Source organism: Muntiacus reevesi, chromosome 2 (genome assembly GCF_963930625.1).
Source record: "Muntiacus reevesi chromosome 2, mMunRee1.1, whole genome shotgun sequence".
Lineage (NCBI taxonomy): Eukaryota > Metazoa > Chordata > Mammalia > Artiodactyla > Cervidae > Muntiacus > Muntiacus reevesi.
In genome coordinates, this window is record NC_089250.1 from 94,649,879 (window position 1) to 94,665,922 (window position 16,044).

The window sequence follows — 16,044 nt, forward strand, 5'->3', positions numbered from 1 at the left end:
CTTTCAGACATTCTTCACTTAGTATGGTAATCTCTAGGTCCATCAATGTTGCTGCAAATGGCATTCTTTCTTTTTTAAGACTGAGTAGTATTTATCTGCCAATGTACATTTCAGACACGACTGAGCGACTGACCTGAACTGAACTGAACATTTAGGTTGCTTCTGTCTCTGGACTATTGTGAATAATGTAACATTGGGGAGCATATATCTTTTTGAATTTTCATCTTTTCCAGGGACATGCCTAGGAATGGAATTGGTGGATCATATGGTAACTCTAGTTTTAGATTTTTAAGGAACCTCCGTACTGTTTTCCACAGTGGCTGCCCCAATTTACAGTCACACTAACAGTGTGGAAGGGTTCCCTTTTCTCCACATCATCTCCAGAATTTATTATTTGTAGACATGTTAATGATGGCCATTCTCACCAGTGTGAGAGTGGTAGCTCTTTGTAGTTTTGCCTTTCTCTGATAGCTAGCAATGTTGAGCATCTTTTTATGTGCCTCTTGGCCATGTGCTCTTTGGAGAAATGTCTGTTTAGGTATTCAGGCCATTTTTTAATTGAGCTGTTTGCTCTTTGTTACTGAGTTATACGCACTGTTTATTTTGTAAATTAACCCCTTGGCAATCACATTGTTTGCAAATTATCTTCTCCCAGTCTGTGGGCTTTTTCATTTTGTTTTTGGTTTTCTGTGCAAAAGTTTTTAACTATGATTAAGTCCCGTTTGTTTATTTTTTGCTTTTATTTCTATTGCCTTGGGAGACTGACATAAGAAAGCATTGGTACAATTTATGTCAGAGAATGCTTTGCCTATGTTCTAGGAGTTTTATGGTGTTCTCTAAAGTTTTTAAGCCATTTCACCTTTATTTTTGTGTATGGTGTGAGGGAGTGTTCTAACTTCATTCTTTTACATGTAGCTCTCCAGCTCTCCCAACACCACTTGGCCGAAGAAACTCTTTTCTCCATTATATACTCTTGCCTCCTCCATCAAAGATTAATTGACTATATGTGTATGGGGTTTTTTCCTGGACTCTGTTCTGTTCCATAGATCTAACATGTCTGTTTTTTGTGCTATTATAATATTTTGCTTACTGTAGCTTTGCAGAATTGTCTGAAGTGTGGGAGGGTTATGCCTCTAGGTTAGTTCTTTTTCCTTAGGATTGCCATAGCAATTCTGAATCTTTTATGGCTTCATATAAATTTTAGGATTACTTGTTCTAGTTCTGTGAAAAATTTCATGGGTAATTTGATAGGGATCACATTGATTTGATAGGGATCCAATTAAATGTAGACTGCTTTGGGTAGTATGGACATTTTAATAATATTACTTCTTCTAGTCTAAGACCATGGGCTATCTTTCCATATCTCTTACTGTCTCTCTCGTTGGTATAACTGAATGGAAGGGACCAAGGAGCAGGAAGAACTGGATGACAGAGGCCCAGCCCAGTGGGAGGTGAGAAGTGTAGAGAAAAGAGCTGAGTGTAGTAAAGGAAGACAACCAGCTCTATTCTAAGCAAAATGCAAGCAAGATGACCTGAGTAGTCAACTGGGCCTGGGTTAAAAAACTGAAGCAAAAAAATAAAACAAGATGCTTTTGTACTGATGTTCATGGACAACACTCTTTTTAGACCTAAATTCTGGCAGACTTTGAGGAAACATTCAGCATGTTTAACCCGTGTTGTCAGTCCAGTTTTCTCTCCCCCAGATCACTTCTAAAACCCAGTAGGGTTATAGTGGATGTGATTTCAACCATAATATTTCTCATTCCACTTTTGTTTTCCTGGTCAGGAAATTTATCATGTTAAAAGACCTCCGAGGTTTGTAGCAGAGCATTCTTACCCTAGGGTCATGGCTGGAATTTAGCCTTTTGTAAGTAATGTCAAAAGATGCTTTCTCCTTGATCTGATGTCAGGATGGATGAGCACCCAGGCTCTTAAGAGTAGACAGTTGACTTGTAGTCTAACACCATTCAACTCTATACATTAGTAGCTCTACCACCACTGTACCTAGCAGTGACCATTTATTTTCTCTTGCAGAGAACATCATGGGAATGCTATGCAGCCCTCTGTCAAGGATAATAGTGGCAGCCATGGCTCTCCTATCAGTGGAAAATTAGAAGGCATCTTCTTTAGCTGCAGCACTGAATTCAATACTGGGAAGCCACCCCAGGATTCACCTTATGGAAGATACAGGTTTGAGATTGCAGCAGAAAAACTTTTTAACCCCAATACTAACTTATACTTTGGGGACTTCTACTGTATGTACACTGCTTATCATTATGTGATTCTGGTCATTGCTCCTGTGGGATCACCAGGAGATGAATTTTGTAAGCAGCGCCTTCCTCAACTAAATTCCCAGGATAATAAATTTCTGACCTGCAGAGAAGAAGATGGGATGCTGGTTTACCACCATGCCCAGGATGTCATTTTAGAAGTCATTTACACTGACCCCGTGGATCTTTCTCTAGGCACCGTGGCAGAAATCACTGGTCATCAGCTCATGAGTTTATCTACTGCAAATGCAAAGAAAGATCCCAGCTGCAAAACCTGTAATATTAGTGTTGGACGTTAATGCCCACTTTTCTTATTCTTAGTCCCCCTTTCTTCCAGTAGGAGCCCTGATCCTCTGTTGTCCATTTTCATCACCCAGATGTTTTCCACTGAAGCATGCACATGCCACTGTCACCAAAAGCGAACCACCACTTTTCAGATTTCCAAGCTGTTGTAGTGTTTTCCTATTCCCTACCCTTCCCATGACTTTGAGAGATGAACTATCCTAAGTTGTTTCTGACACTCTCCTGCCTAGATGCTGCAATGTTTTTATTTTTCCTTTATGCCAAACATAACAAAACTATTATATAAACTGCTTTAGTAAAATACAAAATAATGGCTTATAAATGGTGTTTAAATATGCTCTCATTTTAATCTACTGAACAAATATTGGGATAACTCCAAACCGCATGAAAAAGTGTAATTGCAGCATGAGTTAAATCTTGAAGCCTAGAATTGTCAGCACTTCCAACTTGTTGTTTGACAGTGTTATTTATGTTATTTATATTAGCTAACAGGAAACAACTACTGTGTTTCAACATAATAAATATAATAGAAAAATATTTTATTTGTATTGTTGTATAAAATATTTACAATCTTATAGAATATATAGAGTTACATCTTAATAGCAATTGTATACATGTCACGAAACCATTTCCCTTATCAAAGATGTAGTTTGTAAACCTCAAATAGTTGTGTATCTGTCCTGTTACAAGTACATAACTTTAATTAAATTTGTGAAGGACATTATTCTGATTCATAAAGCTTATAAAATATCAGGTAAATATAGGTAAATATAAAGAAAACAATAAGCCTCTGAAACCATGTGCTTCAGAAATAGTCAATATTAATCCCATCCAAATTACATGAAAATGTGAATTTGTTCACCATTGTGCTTAAACATTACAGGAAAGAGAACTACAAACATGGCTGGTATGAGAAAGAAAATGTGGACCTTTTACTTATTTTTACAAAAGCAAAATAATAAACGTGGTTTAATATAAAATAACAAAACAATATACACTGACGTTAATGACGCAAATAAAATATTCCGGCTTCTTTTCCAAGGTGTTATAGCAAACATTTTCTAAACCTTTCATTTTATACAGAATGAGGAACAACTATATAGTTCATGGGAAAAGTTTTTGACTTTACAAAATATAGACCTTGGAACATTAAGAAAAACATATATTCCCAATGGAAAAATAGTTTATATAATCTTACAGTAAACAAAAAGATTAGCTATTATAACTGTGATCACATTAGATTATATGCTACAGACACATCTATCCAAAATACCTATTTTCAAATTTTAATACAGTATTTTATTTTAATATAAACATCTGTCAGTTATAAACAAAGATAATTCACAAAGTACATGCTATCAGAATGAACTTTGGTAATCAGAAATGTAAAATTTTAAGGAACAGATAATGTGCTATTTTTATATAGAAATAAAAAATTAGCAGTGACACATTCTAGTATATTTTAGGGTGCTGAAAGCCTAGCAGTCTTAAGGGACAAGGAAGTAGATTTTTTTATCACTTAAAAATCTATTAGAAGTTTCAAATAAATTACATTCTTACTAATTGTATCCCTTTTTACGTAAAATGAGTTTCTTTTGTTCTTCTTATTGATTTTTAAAAATCATGCTTTTTTTCATATGTCAGTATAAGCAGTCTTTGGACATTAAAGTAGACTTTCTCTAACCAGTAGTCCATTTAACAGGTGGACACTTTGTATTACTTAGATTTGATAAAATAGATGTTTTCTGAAGTAATTATACTGACTCTGCATTTTCTCCTTGGCATGGAGAAGGCTGAATTTTATTTTCCAATTATATGTTACTTACTGTATTTTTTCCAATTTTAATCCCTTCTATGCATTTATAATTACACTTGCCATCCATTCTTAACAACAGCTAATACTACCACTAAAGTGCTTCAGTTCTCAGTTGTCATACTACTTAGCAAGAACGGCAGAGGAAAATAAACTTGCCTTATTGCAGGTGAAAGTGATCACAAACATTTCCTGAACCTCAAATAGTTTTGGCCACATCTTGCTTGCTGATGAGGACCTCTAATAGTCTCAGTTTGGCTTTTATATGCTTGTATTCATAGTACTCATCTGCCATTGGTATCCGATCTTCCTTTTGTGGACTTCTGCAAAAAAAAAAAAAAATATATATATATATATATATATATATATAATGCATTAGTTCATTAAGGAACCAAGTCATTAAAAATCTTTTTTTAACTCTGTGAGAAAAGTACAGGGCAGCAACTTCCACTTGATTTTTGCATCAAGTCTTTTTTCCTCTTCATTCATTCCCTCTTCCATGTGTTACTAGGTTTCAATGTAATAGTGCTCTGAGAAGTTAAATATTATAAGTGTTCTGCAAATACATTGTCCAGTGCATAGACATATAGCATTGGGGAAGTGGAAAGGTCTGCGGGAAATAAAAACCAGAACCCTCAAGGTATTTTTTTTACCTAGTCTTTCTCCCATCATCCAAGCCTGTGCAGAATATTCAGCCCTTATAGTGATAGCTGTTTAAAATATCAACCTAAAAATATTATGAAAATTACATTAACAGAAATAACATAAATCTATGGTAATAGGAGGAAAAAGCTCAGTAGCTACCTTACAAACATGAATTATTTCTAAACTTTCTTGTAATTATAGTACCTATCTCTGTTAATGTATAGAAGAGTCACAGAGAAGTTCCTTTCAGGAATCTGAGTCTAAATTGTAGTGGTTCTTTGCACACTAATTCTACTAAGACTAGGCTAAGGATCATGCACATTTTTATGCATATGCCTCCTAACTGCCAGATGTTCTTGACATTTACTTTGAAGAATAATTGGGTAACATTTGGAGTTAAAATCATCTGCCTTCCCAGAAAAATACATTGCTAGGATATGTTTTCTAAAGGACAAGAGTTAGTTCAGGATCTCCTTAGTTAATAGAGATGGCCAATTGCTTTTAAAATATTCCCACCCATGACTTTGAAATACAAGGACTGGAAAACCCAGATGAAGTCACCACCATTGCTACTGAATATAAACATAGATGCTCTCTAATATAAGTATGGCTGAAAATGGGTTAAAAGCTGACAACCTACACCCCTTCCACTTTCCCAGTAGATAAAGTTACATTTCTTACAATAAAAGCACAGCTAACAATGCACATAGATTTGTGTACTGTTCTGAGCTCTGAACTAGAAATTTCAGGGCAGTATATACAGTGTTAAAACACCAGTAGATAACTATATTCTTTGTGAATCTATAAAGAGTCTTCCCTGAAATCTCTAGTTCAAAACTCAGAACAGAGTTAGCCAGAGTTCCTGTTAAATTAACATAATTCCTTTGCCTCCATTCTGTATTCTGAGCCAAACTTATCATAACTGGGTATCTAAATACCACCTTAACTTGTGTAAACATACCTAAGTGAAGAAATAGTCTAATTTATAGGGAAACACTAATAGTTCATCATGCAATTATCTCTGGTCCGGTACACTCCACTTTAGCTAATAAACAAGAATGCAAAAAAAAAAAAAAAAGAATGCATTGACCCAGGATCAAAATTTTTACTAAGTATTTCCTTAACCACTTTTCTCATTATATAAAACATACATAAGCGTTTAGCACAGGTCCTGGCTCATAACTGTTAAGGTCATATCTAGATAATTATGCTTCTTGCATGATGACTATTACCAAGAACATTTATAGAACATTAAAATTTTTAATAATCTATTTGCATGGTTATTTTACCTATGGACAGGTAACCCTTCCCAATGAAATGTTTTAGAAAAGGAAGATCTGTATTTCATAGCCATTCAACTCTTTGATTTTACTTGTAATATGGCACCACTTCTGCATTTAGTTTAAGTGTATTACCACAAGAGGGCAGATAACCTCAACCAAGTAGTAAGCATATCTGAAGTGGGTTTCGCACTCACTGGTGCATTTAAAATACTATACATAGAACATAACTAACTTCCCTGGATGTCAGAGGCTTGCCAAGTACCACTGCAGACCCATTTGGCAGGACTAATAACACACCAGAAAATCCTAAAACTCTTTAAATTGCCTGGGTTTGGATAGGTTAAAAAATGTAAAAGTTGTACAGAGATTCTATAAAGGAAAAAAAAAAAATTGTTTTATATTCTGAATTTAACAACCGCATAACATTTCTCATTAGATAGTTAACATCAGCAGAAAGGTAGGTCACTTGGACTTATAACAGTCAACTTACAACAAAGAACTAACATGGGCTGAAAAATCATATAGATTTATTTAAGGTTTAGATAAATTCAATAGTTATAATGGGGTTTATTATGCAAAGTTAGGGAATTTGGGGAGTTCATCTTTTATTTTTTAAAGATTCATGTCTCATACTTGATAGCTACAGTCTCCTATAAAACATACCCAATAATGATACTACCCAAATGTTGCATTAGACAAACGCTAGTTGTAAGTCACTGGAAATTATGTCTTGTATAAAGTCACTGTTACTGCAAAAAGAAAAAAAAAAATCTGAGCTTACTCCTGTTAGTTCTCTAGGACTTATTAGCTTAAAAAATATCTCTGCCCACACTTACCTTCCTGTTTGTTTAAAAAACTGTTCCTCAAATTCTCTCAAGGCTTTCCGGAGTCTCTTCTTATCAGCCCTAGTTTCTCGGAGGTGGTCAAGAAGTACAGGCCTGTATCAGGGAGAATACATATTTGCCATTATGGAGCTCTGGCATAACTGAGAGAGATGAGCAGAGTTAGATATTTAGGAAAAGGCTATACAGAAGTGCTCTACTTAAAAGAGTGCCTTTTGAATAGGATGACACATGTAGAGCCTGACCAGGGGGAGCACGTGGCAGGGGGCATCGCAGAGGAGGAAAATAACACCATCAGAAAATGGAAAGGACGGATGGGTGGCAAGCAGACTGAGTCCGTTATAAAAAGTGGGGACAGTAAAGGCCACGTGAGTGCATGAGGGAGAAAGCATTTTGTAGGCATACTCATCAGTTATCTGGTGACAGACTAAAGAGAGGCTAGAGGGAGAGATTTTAAAAACAATTCTACTCTGAATCTTGACTATAGGGGGAATGTCAAAACCCTTGGGAATGAAACAAAGACCCAAAGAAAGCTGTGATTACATTGCAGATTCTACTTACTTCATTCTAAGAGAGAAAAGTCAACTACCTGAGACAGGAGTCTACCTGGGGAGCTTGTGTCTGGTTTCAGAAACTCTGTGAACTCCCTGAAATTATATATGGGCATTTTCTATAAAGAAAAAGATTCCATTGCTTTCCAAAGAGCCCTACATACTCCCTCCCTACTCCCCCGCAAAAAGGTACAGTTGCTTTGGAACAGTCCACCAGCCAGCCAGTCAACCAAGAAAGAGAGGAAAGGGAGGGAAGAAGGAGAGAAGAAGGGAGGGAAAGAGGGAAAATGGAGGAAGAGGGAAGATTGAAGTTCTGCTTCCAAACAGGTCACTCTTCTCTCAGCTGAAACTGGAGTGCCAGCTGATAACAAGCACACTAAAATCTCAGCTTACAACCTAGTCCTTGGTCTTTTCTCAGGTATTTGTGGGGATTCCATCCCTTTCTTGGGGCATATATACTCTCCACACTATTACACATGTTAAAAAAACTCATAATCTGGCCTATAATATACAAATGAAAGAAGGCCAAATGATCAGAGGAAGGCCAGCTACTGAATAATACTAATAATGACACTAATGAAAATCCAAATGGCTCCTGACTGAGGAGCCATTAGAAGAAAAAGGTCAGCTCATTTACTTAAGTCCCAGTCTGGCAAAACCATTTTATCTAAATAGAATAGAATAAAGGTCCTGACAACTTTTGACCCAACACAGAATCCCAATTCCTTTTGTTCTAGCATCATCAAAGGCCAACACTACCAGGCATTAGACTGGTACCAGATCCTGCTGAAATGATGTGCAGTGGTATAAAACTGAACATCAGCCCTTAGGATATCTTTAGGACCATATTGGGCTTCCCAGGTGGCTCATAAATAAAGAATCTGCCTGCAATGCAGGAAACCTGGGTTCAATCCATGGGTCAGGAAGATCCCCTGGAGAAAGCAATGGCAACCCACTCCAGTATTCTTGCCTTGAGATTTTCATGGACAGAGGAGACTGGTGGGCTACAGTCCATGGGGTCACACAGAGTCAGATACGACTGAATGACTAACACTTTCTTCACTTTATTTAGGACCTTATTAGGAGCCTTGGTTCCTCATGGCTTTATCTCCTCAATTTCCCTGTTAGGAGGATAACCAGATTGTGTTTTCTGGTGAATGGCAGTTTTTTAGAGAGTGTAATAGCTCTTCTGTATATTGTATGTACATATAAGGTCCCCCAGACCAGAAGGAGCTCAAAGACGACTCCACACTTAGGATTCACACTCACATGGTGGCCTCGTGTAAATTGGACATGGAGAGTGCTGGCGGTTTGACTTCCTTCTTTTCGTCGGGGAGCAGAAGCCTCACAGGCTCAGTCTCATTAGAGTGTGCGAGGTGATCGCCAGTAGGAGAGTGAGATGCTGGATTTGGCAAAGGCTGCTGACTTCCCTGTGGACAGTCTTCATCAGAGTCTTCTTCCTCCTGCTTATCATAAGAAGAGTTCGATAGAGTCACGAAGTGCTAAGTGCCTCATAGGGAAGCAGAAACAGGAAAAGGGAACCATAAATAGACACTATGAAAACAGTAGGTGACCCCTGTGCCTACTGAGAACCGAGAGGAATGCTAGCATTCCTCAGCTGCATCAAAAGAAACTTAACATAAGTCAATAAGCAAATAAAGCACCCACGCTGGGCTGAAGTGCTTACCAAGCTCAGCTTCCTCTGCTGGCCAAAGAAGGCATAGACAAGTGGGATATGTTCCAATCTGGGCTGCACTGCCTAGCAATCTTCCCTTCCCCCAAGCTTATGGGCCCCAGCTTCGTAAGAGTTAACATGGGTGAGGAGAGATGGACCACAGACCTCTGTGTCCTGCTGTCACCCAAATCAGATCCTGGTCTGGGCTCAGATACAGAGAATACTCAGAAAATGGAGAAATTCAGGGAGCAGCTTCATGAAGGCCGAAAACAAAATAGAGATTCTCCGTAACCTATTCTGATAATGCTTGTCACAACCAGATGATTTTCTTGCAAGGAAATCTGAAAACCATTCCCTGTTTTAAATTATGCTTCCTTAATGGGAAAAATCTCAAAATATGAGTCACTATGTCTCTGTGTTTAGAGTTGTGGAAGTATAAATGTATGGAAGTATACTTAAACTTGTATCTGTTAATATTTATTTTCTTTTAATACTGACATCTTGAGCAAGTGACTGTTCAAATATTGGTGGTGTAGGATTTGTGGTGCTTTTCTAGTTCTGTATTCCCATAAATCATTCTTAATTAAAAGTAGTCTAACCCAATTTCAGTATTCATATTTTCTATTGAAATAAATCTGCTTCTGTCTTAACACAGTGATGGTCAAATGGTAACAAAAACAAATGCTGCATTATTATCAAAGAACACACAAATCAATTTTCTTATTAAAGGAGAAAAATTAACAACACCAGACTAAAATGGGTTCTGTTTTGTGCTGTTGTATATTAAGTAATGCCAGACTAAAATCCATCATTTGTTCTCCTCACCCAAACAATGAAAGCAAATGCTAAAACTGGCTTCAAAGATAGAATCGCTATATAGTCCCGTTTCACAGTAGTTTTAATTACCAGCCACTGTTAAGTACAGTGTGTGAGCTGAGGGAGACCTCGTCTCGACGCTGTGACACAGTTGGCCGTGTGGGCAGGATATCCTGCCAAGAAGGCTTGCGTACCACTCTGCTGGTGCCGCCTCCCTAACTAAGTATCAGTACAAAGCACAAGGACAGGTTAATAGTGAAGGCAAGCTTCATGACTTACAATTGTTGGAATAAGGGAAGGTGTGGACAAGATTTGCTTGATAATTCTGTATCGGTCATAAAGAGGCTTTATGAGGTTCTTGTCTTGCTTCGTTACCTAGAAAACATGAAATTAATTATTGTTCCTTTCTCAAACAAGAATGAAAACACATCAATGTGTTTAACAGGCAAAAAATAAAAGTTTTGAAGGGATTACAGTGCTAAAATGCAACAGTAATCTTCAAAAGGTAGGTCATTGATAAGATACTGTATGAAGCACATGCCAATTTTCTTCTAGGAAAAGTTTCTTAAAGGAGAGGTCCAAGTTGAGAAAGATGTTTTTAGAGCTTACTAGAGGAATCCTCAGTGTTTAAATGGTAAGGCACCTTTAATTATTTAATTAAAGAATTAATAATTCTTATATTTCTTCATTCTTAAAGAAACTAGTGGGTGACTGCAGCCTATCAATTTTTCTTCTGAAACATGTATTTTATCTGGACTTGGAAGATTCTATCCACAGATACCAACACTGTCCAGGTCTTTGTTACTACATACTTGAATTATATGCTAGTTTACTGGCTAACTCTGACATAAACTAAATATACTGAATAAAACAGTAAACCTCCCTGGATTCTCAATTTCCTACCTATACAACAAGGATGTTGGGAGTTTAAAAAGTTCCTTCCAACCAAAAAAAGTGTATAACATCTTGGTCCACCAACCCATTCTATTACCCTTCTGCTCTTTGACTCATCCCTAAACACTACTTTTAACATGCCACAAGGCACACACAATTTTAAATAGTTACCTACTTACCTATTAATCATCTGCCTAACTACCCACCCACCAACCTATCTCTCCATCCAAAATGACCAAACTCCTCTGCTTGCTTTGGTTTTCCTTCCTGATGTGTGTCCTGCATGAAGGTTCTATATATTCACTACACACAGACTCTGTTTCCCTCTGGCCCAGTGGATCTCACTCGGCAGGTGGTGGGAAGGAAACAGTAGAAATAGCACACGGCACACCCACCCCAGGGTCCTGACTCTGCCCTCCAGATCTCCGATGAGAACCCTGGAGGAAGAGAAAATGGCTCAAACGTGTATGTTTTCAGCCTTCTAGTTATTCTCATGCTACCCCACCTCCATCCCAGCTGAGAACCATTCTGGCCTCTGCTGATCTTCACAGAGAAAAGGAAGTGAAACATACCTGTATCTCACTGTCTGGGCCTCACCTGTTGTCTGTGTTGTAGCCTTGTCTGCCCAAATAAATTATATAATGTATTTCTTCAAATTCTCATGGTACACATGTATATGCTTTCCTACCACCCATCTAATAACCCAGGGTTTTATATATAATAAAAGCAGTCTGATTTTTAGCAATCTTCATATAAATTCCACAGGCTATCTGACCCAAGGCTCTTTTATTTTCAGTAGAAAGAAAGACCACCTCTCTATGTAGAGCAGTTTATTTATTAGTTAAGTAACCCCAAGAACCTTTCATTTTCTAGCCCAATCATTCCTTAAAGGTTTTCTTAGTCATGATACATTTTTACACACGAAAAATTCACATATTAAATGGATTTTCTAACTCCATAGAAAGCACTTTGAAAAGGATGCATTTAACTATTACTGGCATCTCTCTATTGCAGTTTGATTTTGTTGATTTTGCTTATTTTTACAATAAAAATATTTTATATTATCTGGATTCTAGAAAAACTAAATTTAGTCTTAAAAGAGAAAAAGAAAAGAATGACCAAAAAGCAAGTGAGAATGATGAATGCCATTACAAAAAGGTTCCTTCCACAGATGCTAGATAAAAGTCAGGGCATGTATATAACGTATGGAATTCATCTTTCACTCTAATGATTCTATGATTTACTCTTAGGATCACTATTAAAGTAATCCCCAAAGACAGATGTGAGGGTTCAATGGCCATAAGTATAGGACACTGTCAAAACTTTAATACCATCAGTGCTTATCCTCAAATACATTTGACAGGACAGGCTGCCTGAAGAATAAGAGTTAGTGGCGAGATATATGCCAGGAGCTGTCTTCTACTCAGGGGCCTGTGGAAACTAGCTATTATGAGGCCTGCCAAGTGGATCTTCATGGTGGAAAATGAGTCCAGAGGTAGGCTCTGCAGGACAGGTAACTCCAATCAAGGGGCCGAGATACATTTGACTCAGCTATTCCTCATTCCTCGGCCACTTTCTACTAAGATTCAGACCATTTTCTCCTCTGACACCAATGGCTATTTCTGAAATGCATCCTGCTCCCCAATTCTGCATAGGCTGGGTATGATATGTTAGTAGTACCTAACATGTTTTTTATTTAAATAGAGAAAACAAGGATCATGTTGAATAACCTTCAAGAGCCAGAGAGAGATCCAGAGCGTGAATGGGTAGTCCAATTTTAAAGATAAATTTAAGGAGATAAACCCTGAAGCTAAATGACCCTTCCTTCCTGCTCCTCCATTTTTTTTTTTTTCATTTATTTTTATTAGTTGGAGGCTAATTACTTTACAATATTGTAGTGGTTTTTGCCATACATCGCCATATGACCCAATAACCCCACTCCTGGGCATACACACCAAGGAAACCAGATCTGAAAGAGACACGTGCACCCCAATGTTCATCGCAGCACTGTTTATAATAGCCAGGACATGGAAGCAACCTAGATGCCCATCAGCAGACGAATGGATAAGGAAGCTATGGTACATATACACTATGGAATATTACTCAGCCATTAAAAAGAATTCATTTGAATCAGTTCTGCTCCTCCATTTTATGGCATCAGAGGAAAGGAGACTTCAAGAAGGATGAGCAAGAGGGGGCCATGCACAGGGAAATTTGACATGCTTTGTTGACAGCTTGACATCTCCATCATAAAAACTGCCCCACCCCACCCCACCCCACCCAGGAGGTTACTCCAATCACCAAGGCCTGGAATGGCTGCCCCGAGCAAGCTGGTTTTCCAAGCAGAACTGCTATTGAGTGGTCAGCCCCAGTGTTCTCTCCTTCTGGGCCCTGGTCAGACAGTCGTCCGAGAAAAAACTGCCATAGCCTGAGTGCTTCTACCACCACATTTGTTTCCCTTCTCCCCACGGCACTGGTCCCCTGTGTTCTTTCACAGGAAACCACAAAAACATAGAAATCACTCAAACCGTCACCATAAACAAGCTCTCTCTTGGAGAGGGAGGTAGAACTGACATTCCTCTCTCTGGACAGAGAGTGATGGGAATCCATTATTCTTTAGCCTTAAGGACTCAAGTCCTGCCAAACTTTCCCTGAGTCTGTCTCCCTAGCCCCTCACTGAGGGAGACAGTGTATGTGGAACAAATCTGACTGTTTCAACTAACCAGTCAGTCCAACAACACAGGAGGTCACTAGTGAACATCACTATGCAAAAGAGCTGCTGGAGAGGATGGCCGGGTCAGTTCAGATTTCCAAGCACAGGCAGATCAATACCGGCCTTGAAAAGAGAGGCTGTAAATTCAAATAACTGGCTTCAAAAAATTACACACTATATTTAATTTGGAAAATTATGGACTCTCTGAACCTTAGATTCTTAATATGCAAAATGAGTATTATTTTTAATTATCTTATGTAAATGTCTCTGGCACAGAATCAGGCATACTAAATGTTATTTAAGTCATCAAACTAGTTGATTTGAGGTTACCATCAAGGTTATAAATTACTAAAAGAGGAATATCATGGTGCTATTAAAGCATAAGTTTAATAAATAATGAGAAACTATGTCAATATGAATATGCAAAATGAAAAAAGGATACATAATTATATAGACTGCTACCTTTTTTTAAGGGGCAAGTTAAGAATGTATATTGATCCTTTCTTGCATATGCCTTATATTGAAACTCCAAAATGACACAAAAAACATTACTAACAACAGCTCTACCTGCTCAGGGGTGGGAGAACTCAGAACTGGAGCTGGCAGATGGGGAGGAGTCTTTTTAATGTGTAGCTTTTTCTGTTTTTTGAACTATGTGAGAAAGTATTACCTATTCAGAAAATTAAATTTTCGTTGAAAGGATAAGTAGACAGAAGGACTTGATGGGATATTCCTTTTGGTGCCTTTTTCCTGTATGTCTTCCCTGCCTCCAATGCACAACTCACTAATCCATGATTAAATTTATTTCATCTTTATAATTATTATGTTTTTTAAAAATCTGCTTTTCTCTTCAAAGATGCTGCAGTTGATGAAGGGGCAGAAGAAGTAATGGTCATTACTCATCCACTTGGTAACCTGACCCTACCTACAGTTCCTGGAAGGGACAATAAAAAGGGGAGAGGTACCAGTTCCAATTCAGCATGTCAGAGGAAGACATAAACAGGCACAATAATCAGAACTGAGGGGTGATTCACTCATTTCCAGGGCTCAATGCACACCCTGCGACCTGGAAGTGACGATCTCCAAAAATCACCCACAGATGATGGAGGGAGAAAATCACTCAGTGGCAGGATCTGAACTGACAAGGCCATGCTGTAGGGTCTCCTGCATTTATCAGTTTTAGGACGAGCTCTGACTAAACACCATGGCAAAAATTTCAGGAAGAGTCATAATAAAGGCACCTCTAGAAAAGAAAGAACTCATCTTGAAAGCTTTAATATTTAATGCATTTTAAGCAGTAAAGCAAAGACCCCATATGAAAATCATCTGTCATTTTGAGTTTAAAGAAATGGGACCTAATGAGATCACCTCAAATGCTAATCAGTTCCCCAAGGAGCCAAGAATAGTACTATTTTAGAAATTTTCAGTCCTCCCTTTGCTGCTTGTGTGGCTTCTAGACTCCCCACTTACGAACCATCTATAGCTGCCCGGCCACGTCAGGTTGGCTGTGTGAAGTTCTCCCGGAACAATCCTGCAGCTTTAGGTCCTGAGACTCACACATTCCACAGCAGGTGATCTCTTTTTAAAGAAACTAACTTTAGCCTACTGCAGGGATACAAGGCTTCTCTGAAGGGACTTCTGACACTAGGAGTTTCCCTGGTGGCTCAGATGGTAAAGAATCCGCCTGCAACACAAGAGACCCAGGTTCAATCCCTGGGTTGGGAAGATCCCCTAGAGAAAAAGATGGCTACCCACTCCAATATTCTTGCCTAGAGAATTCCATGGACAGAGGAGCCTGACGGGCTATAGTCTATGGGGTCACAAAGAGTTGAACACAACTAAGCAACTTTCACTTTTCACTTTCTGACACTAAACAGTTCAACGGATGGCTGATTCATGTCAATGTATGGGCAAAAAACCTTCACAATATTATAAAGTAATCTTCCAATTAAAATAAGTAAAATAAAACAAGAGAAATAAACTGCCATTTAAACCAAGATGACTTCAGAGATGACTAGATGACTAGAGAACTCAGAGTTTTTCTGACCTTCAGACTTTCAATTACATGCTTTTATTTGACTTAAATGCCTCAGCAGAGTGACGGATCATCCCAGTTTTCGCAAGACTGAGGCTTTTGATGAGCCATGGAACTTTCGGTGCTAAAGTTAGGAAAGTCTAGGGAAACCTGGGATGGTAGGTCACCCTAGTCCTGAAAGATCTTAAAATGAGCATGTCCAAA

At 38.1% G+C, this 16,044-nt stretch overlaps 2 protein-coding genes across 7 annotated transcripts in view; one reads left to right on the forward strand and one right to left on the reverse strand.

Annotated features, from left to right (window-relative positions):
• Positions 1–3,328, forward strand: part of PHYHIPL (phytanoyl-CoA 2-hydroxylase interacting protein like) — a 102,145-nt gene extending 98,817 nt beyond the window's left edge. Inside the window, exon 5 of the mRNA XM_065922383.1 lies at positions 2,035–3,328. Coding sequence (XP_065778455.1) covers positions 2,035–2,569 — 535 coding nt within the window. The 3' untranslated portion in view covers positions 2,570–3,328. The remainder of the gene's footprint in view (positions 1–2,034) is intronic.
• FAM13C (family with sequence similarity 13 member C) overlaps positions 3,096–16,044 on the reverse strand; it is a 138,689-nt gene continuing 125,740 nt past the window's right edge. For 5 of the 6 annotated variants that reach the window (XM_065922379.1, XM_065922381.1, XM_065922378.1 and 2 more), the window contains 4 exons: positions 10,478–10,573; positions 8,977–9,173; positions 7,151–7,252; positions 3,096–4,709 (listed from right to left, as the gene is read on the reverse strand). In XM_065922379.1, coding sequence (XP_065778451.1) covers positions 4,586–4,709; positions 7,151–7,252; positions 8,977–9,173; positions 10,478–10,573 — 519 coding nt within the window. In that variant the 3' untranslated portion in view covers positions 3,096–4,585. The remainder of the gene's footprint in view (positions 4,710–7,150; positions 7,253–8,976; positions 9,174–10,477; positions 10,574–16,044) is intronic. The other variant, XM_065922377.1, reaches the window with a different exon arrangement.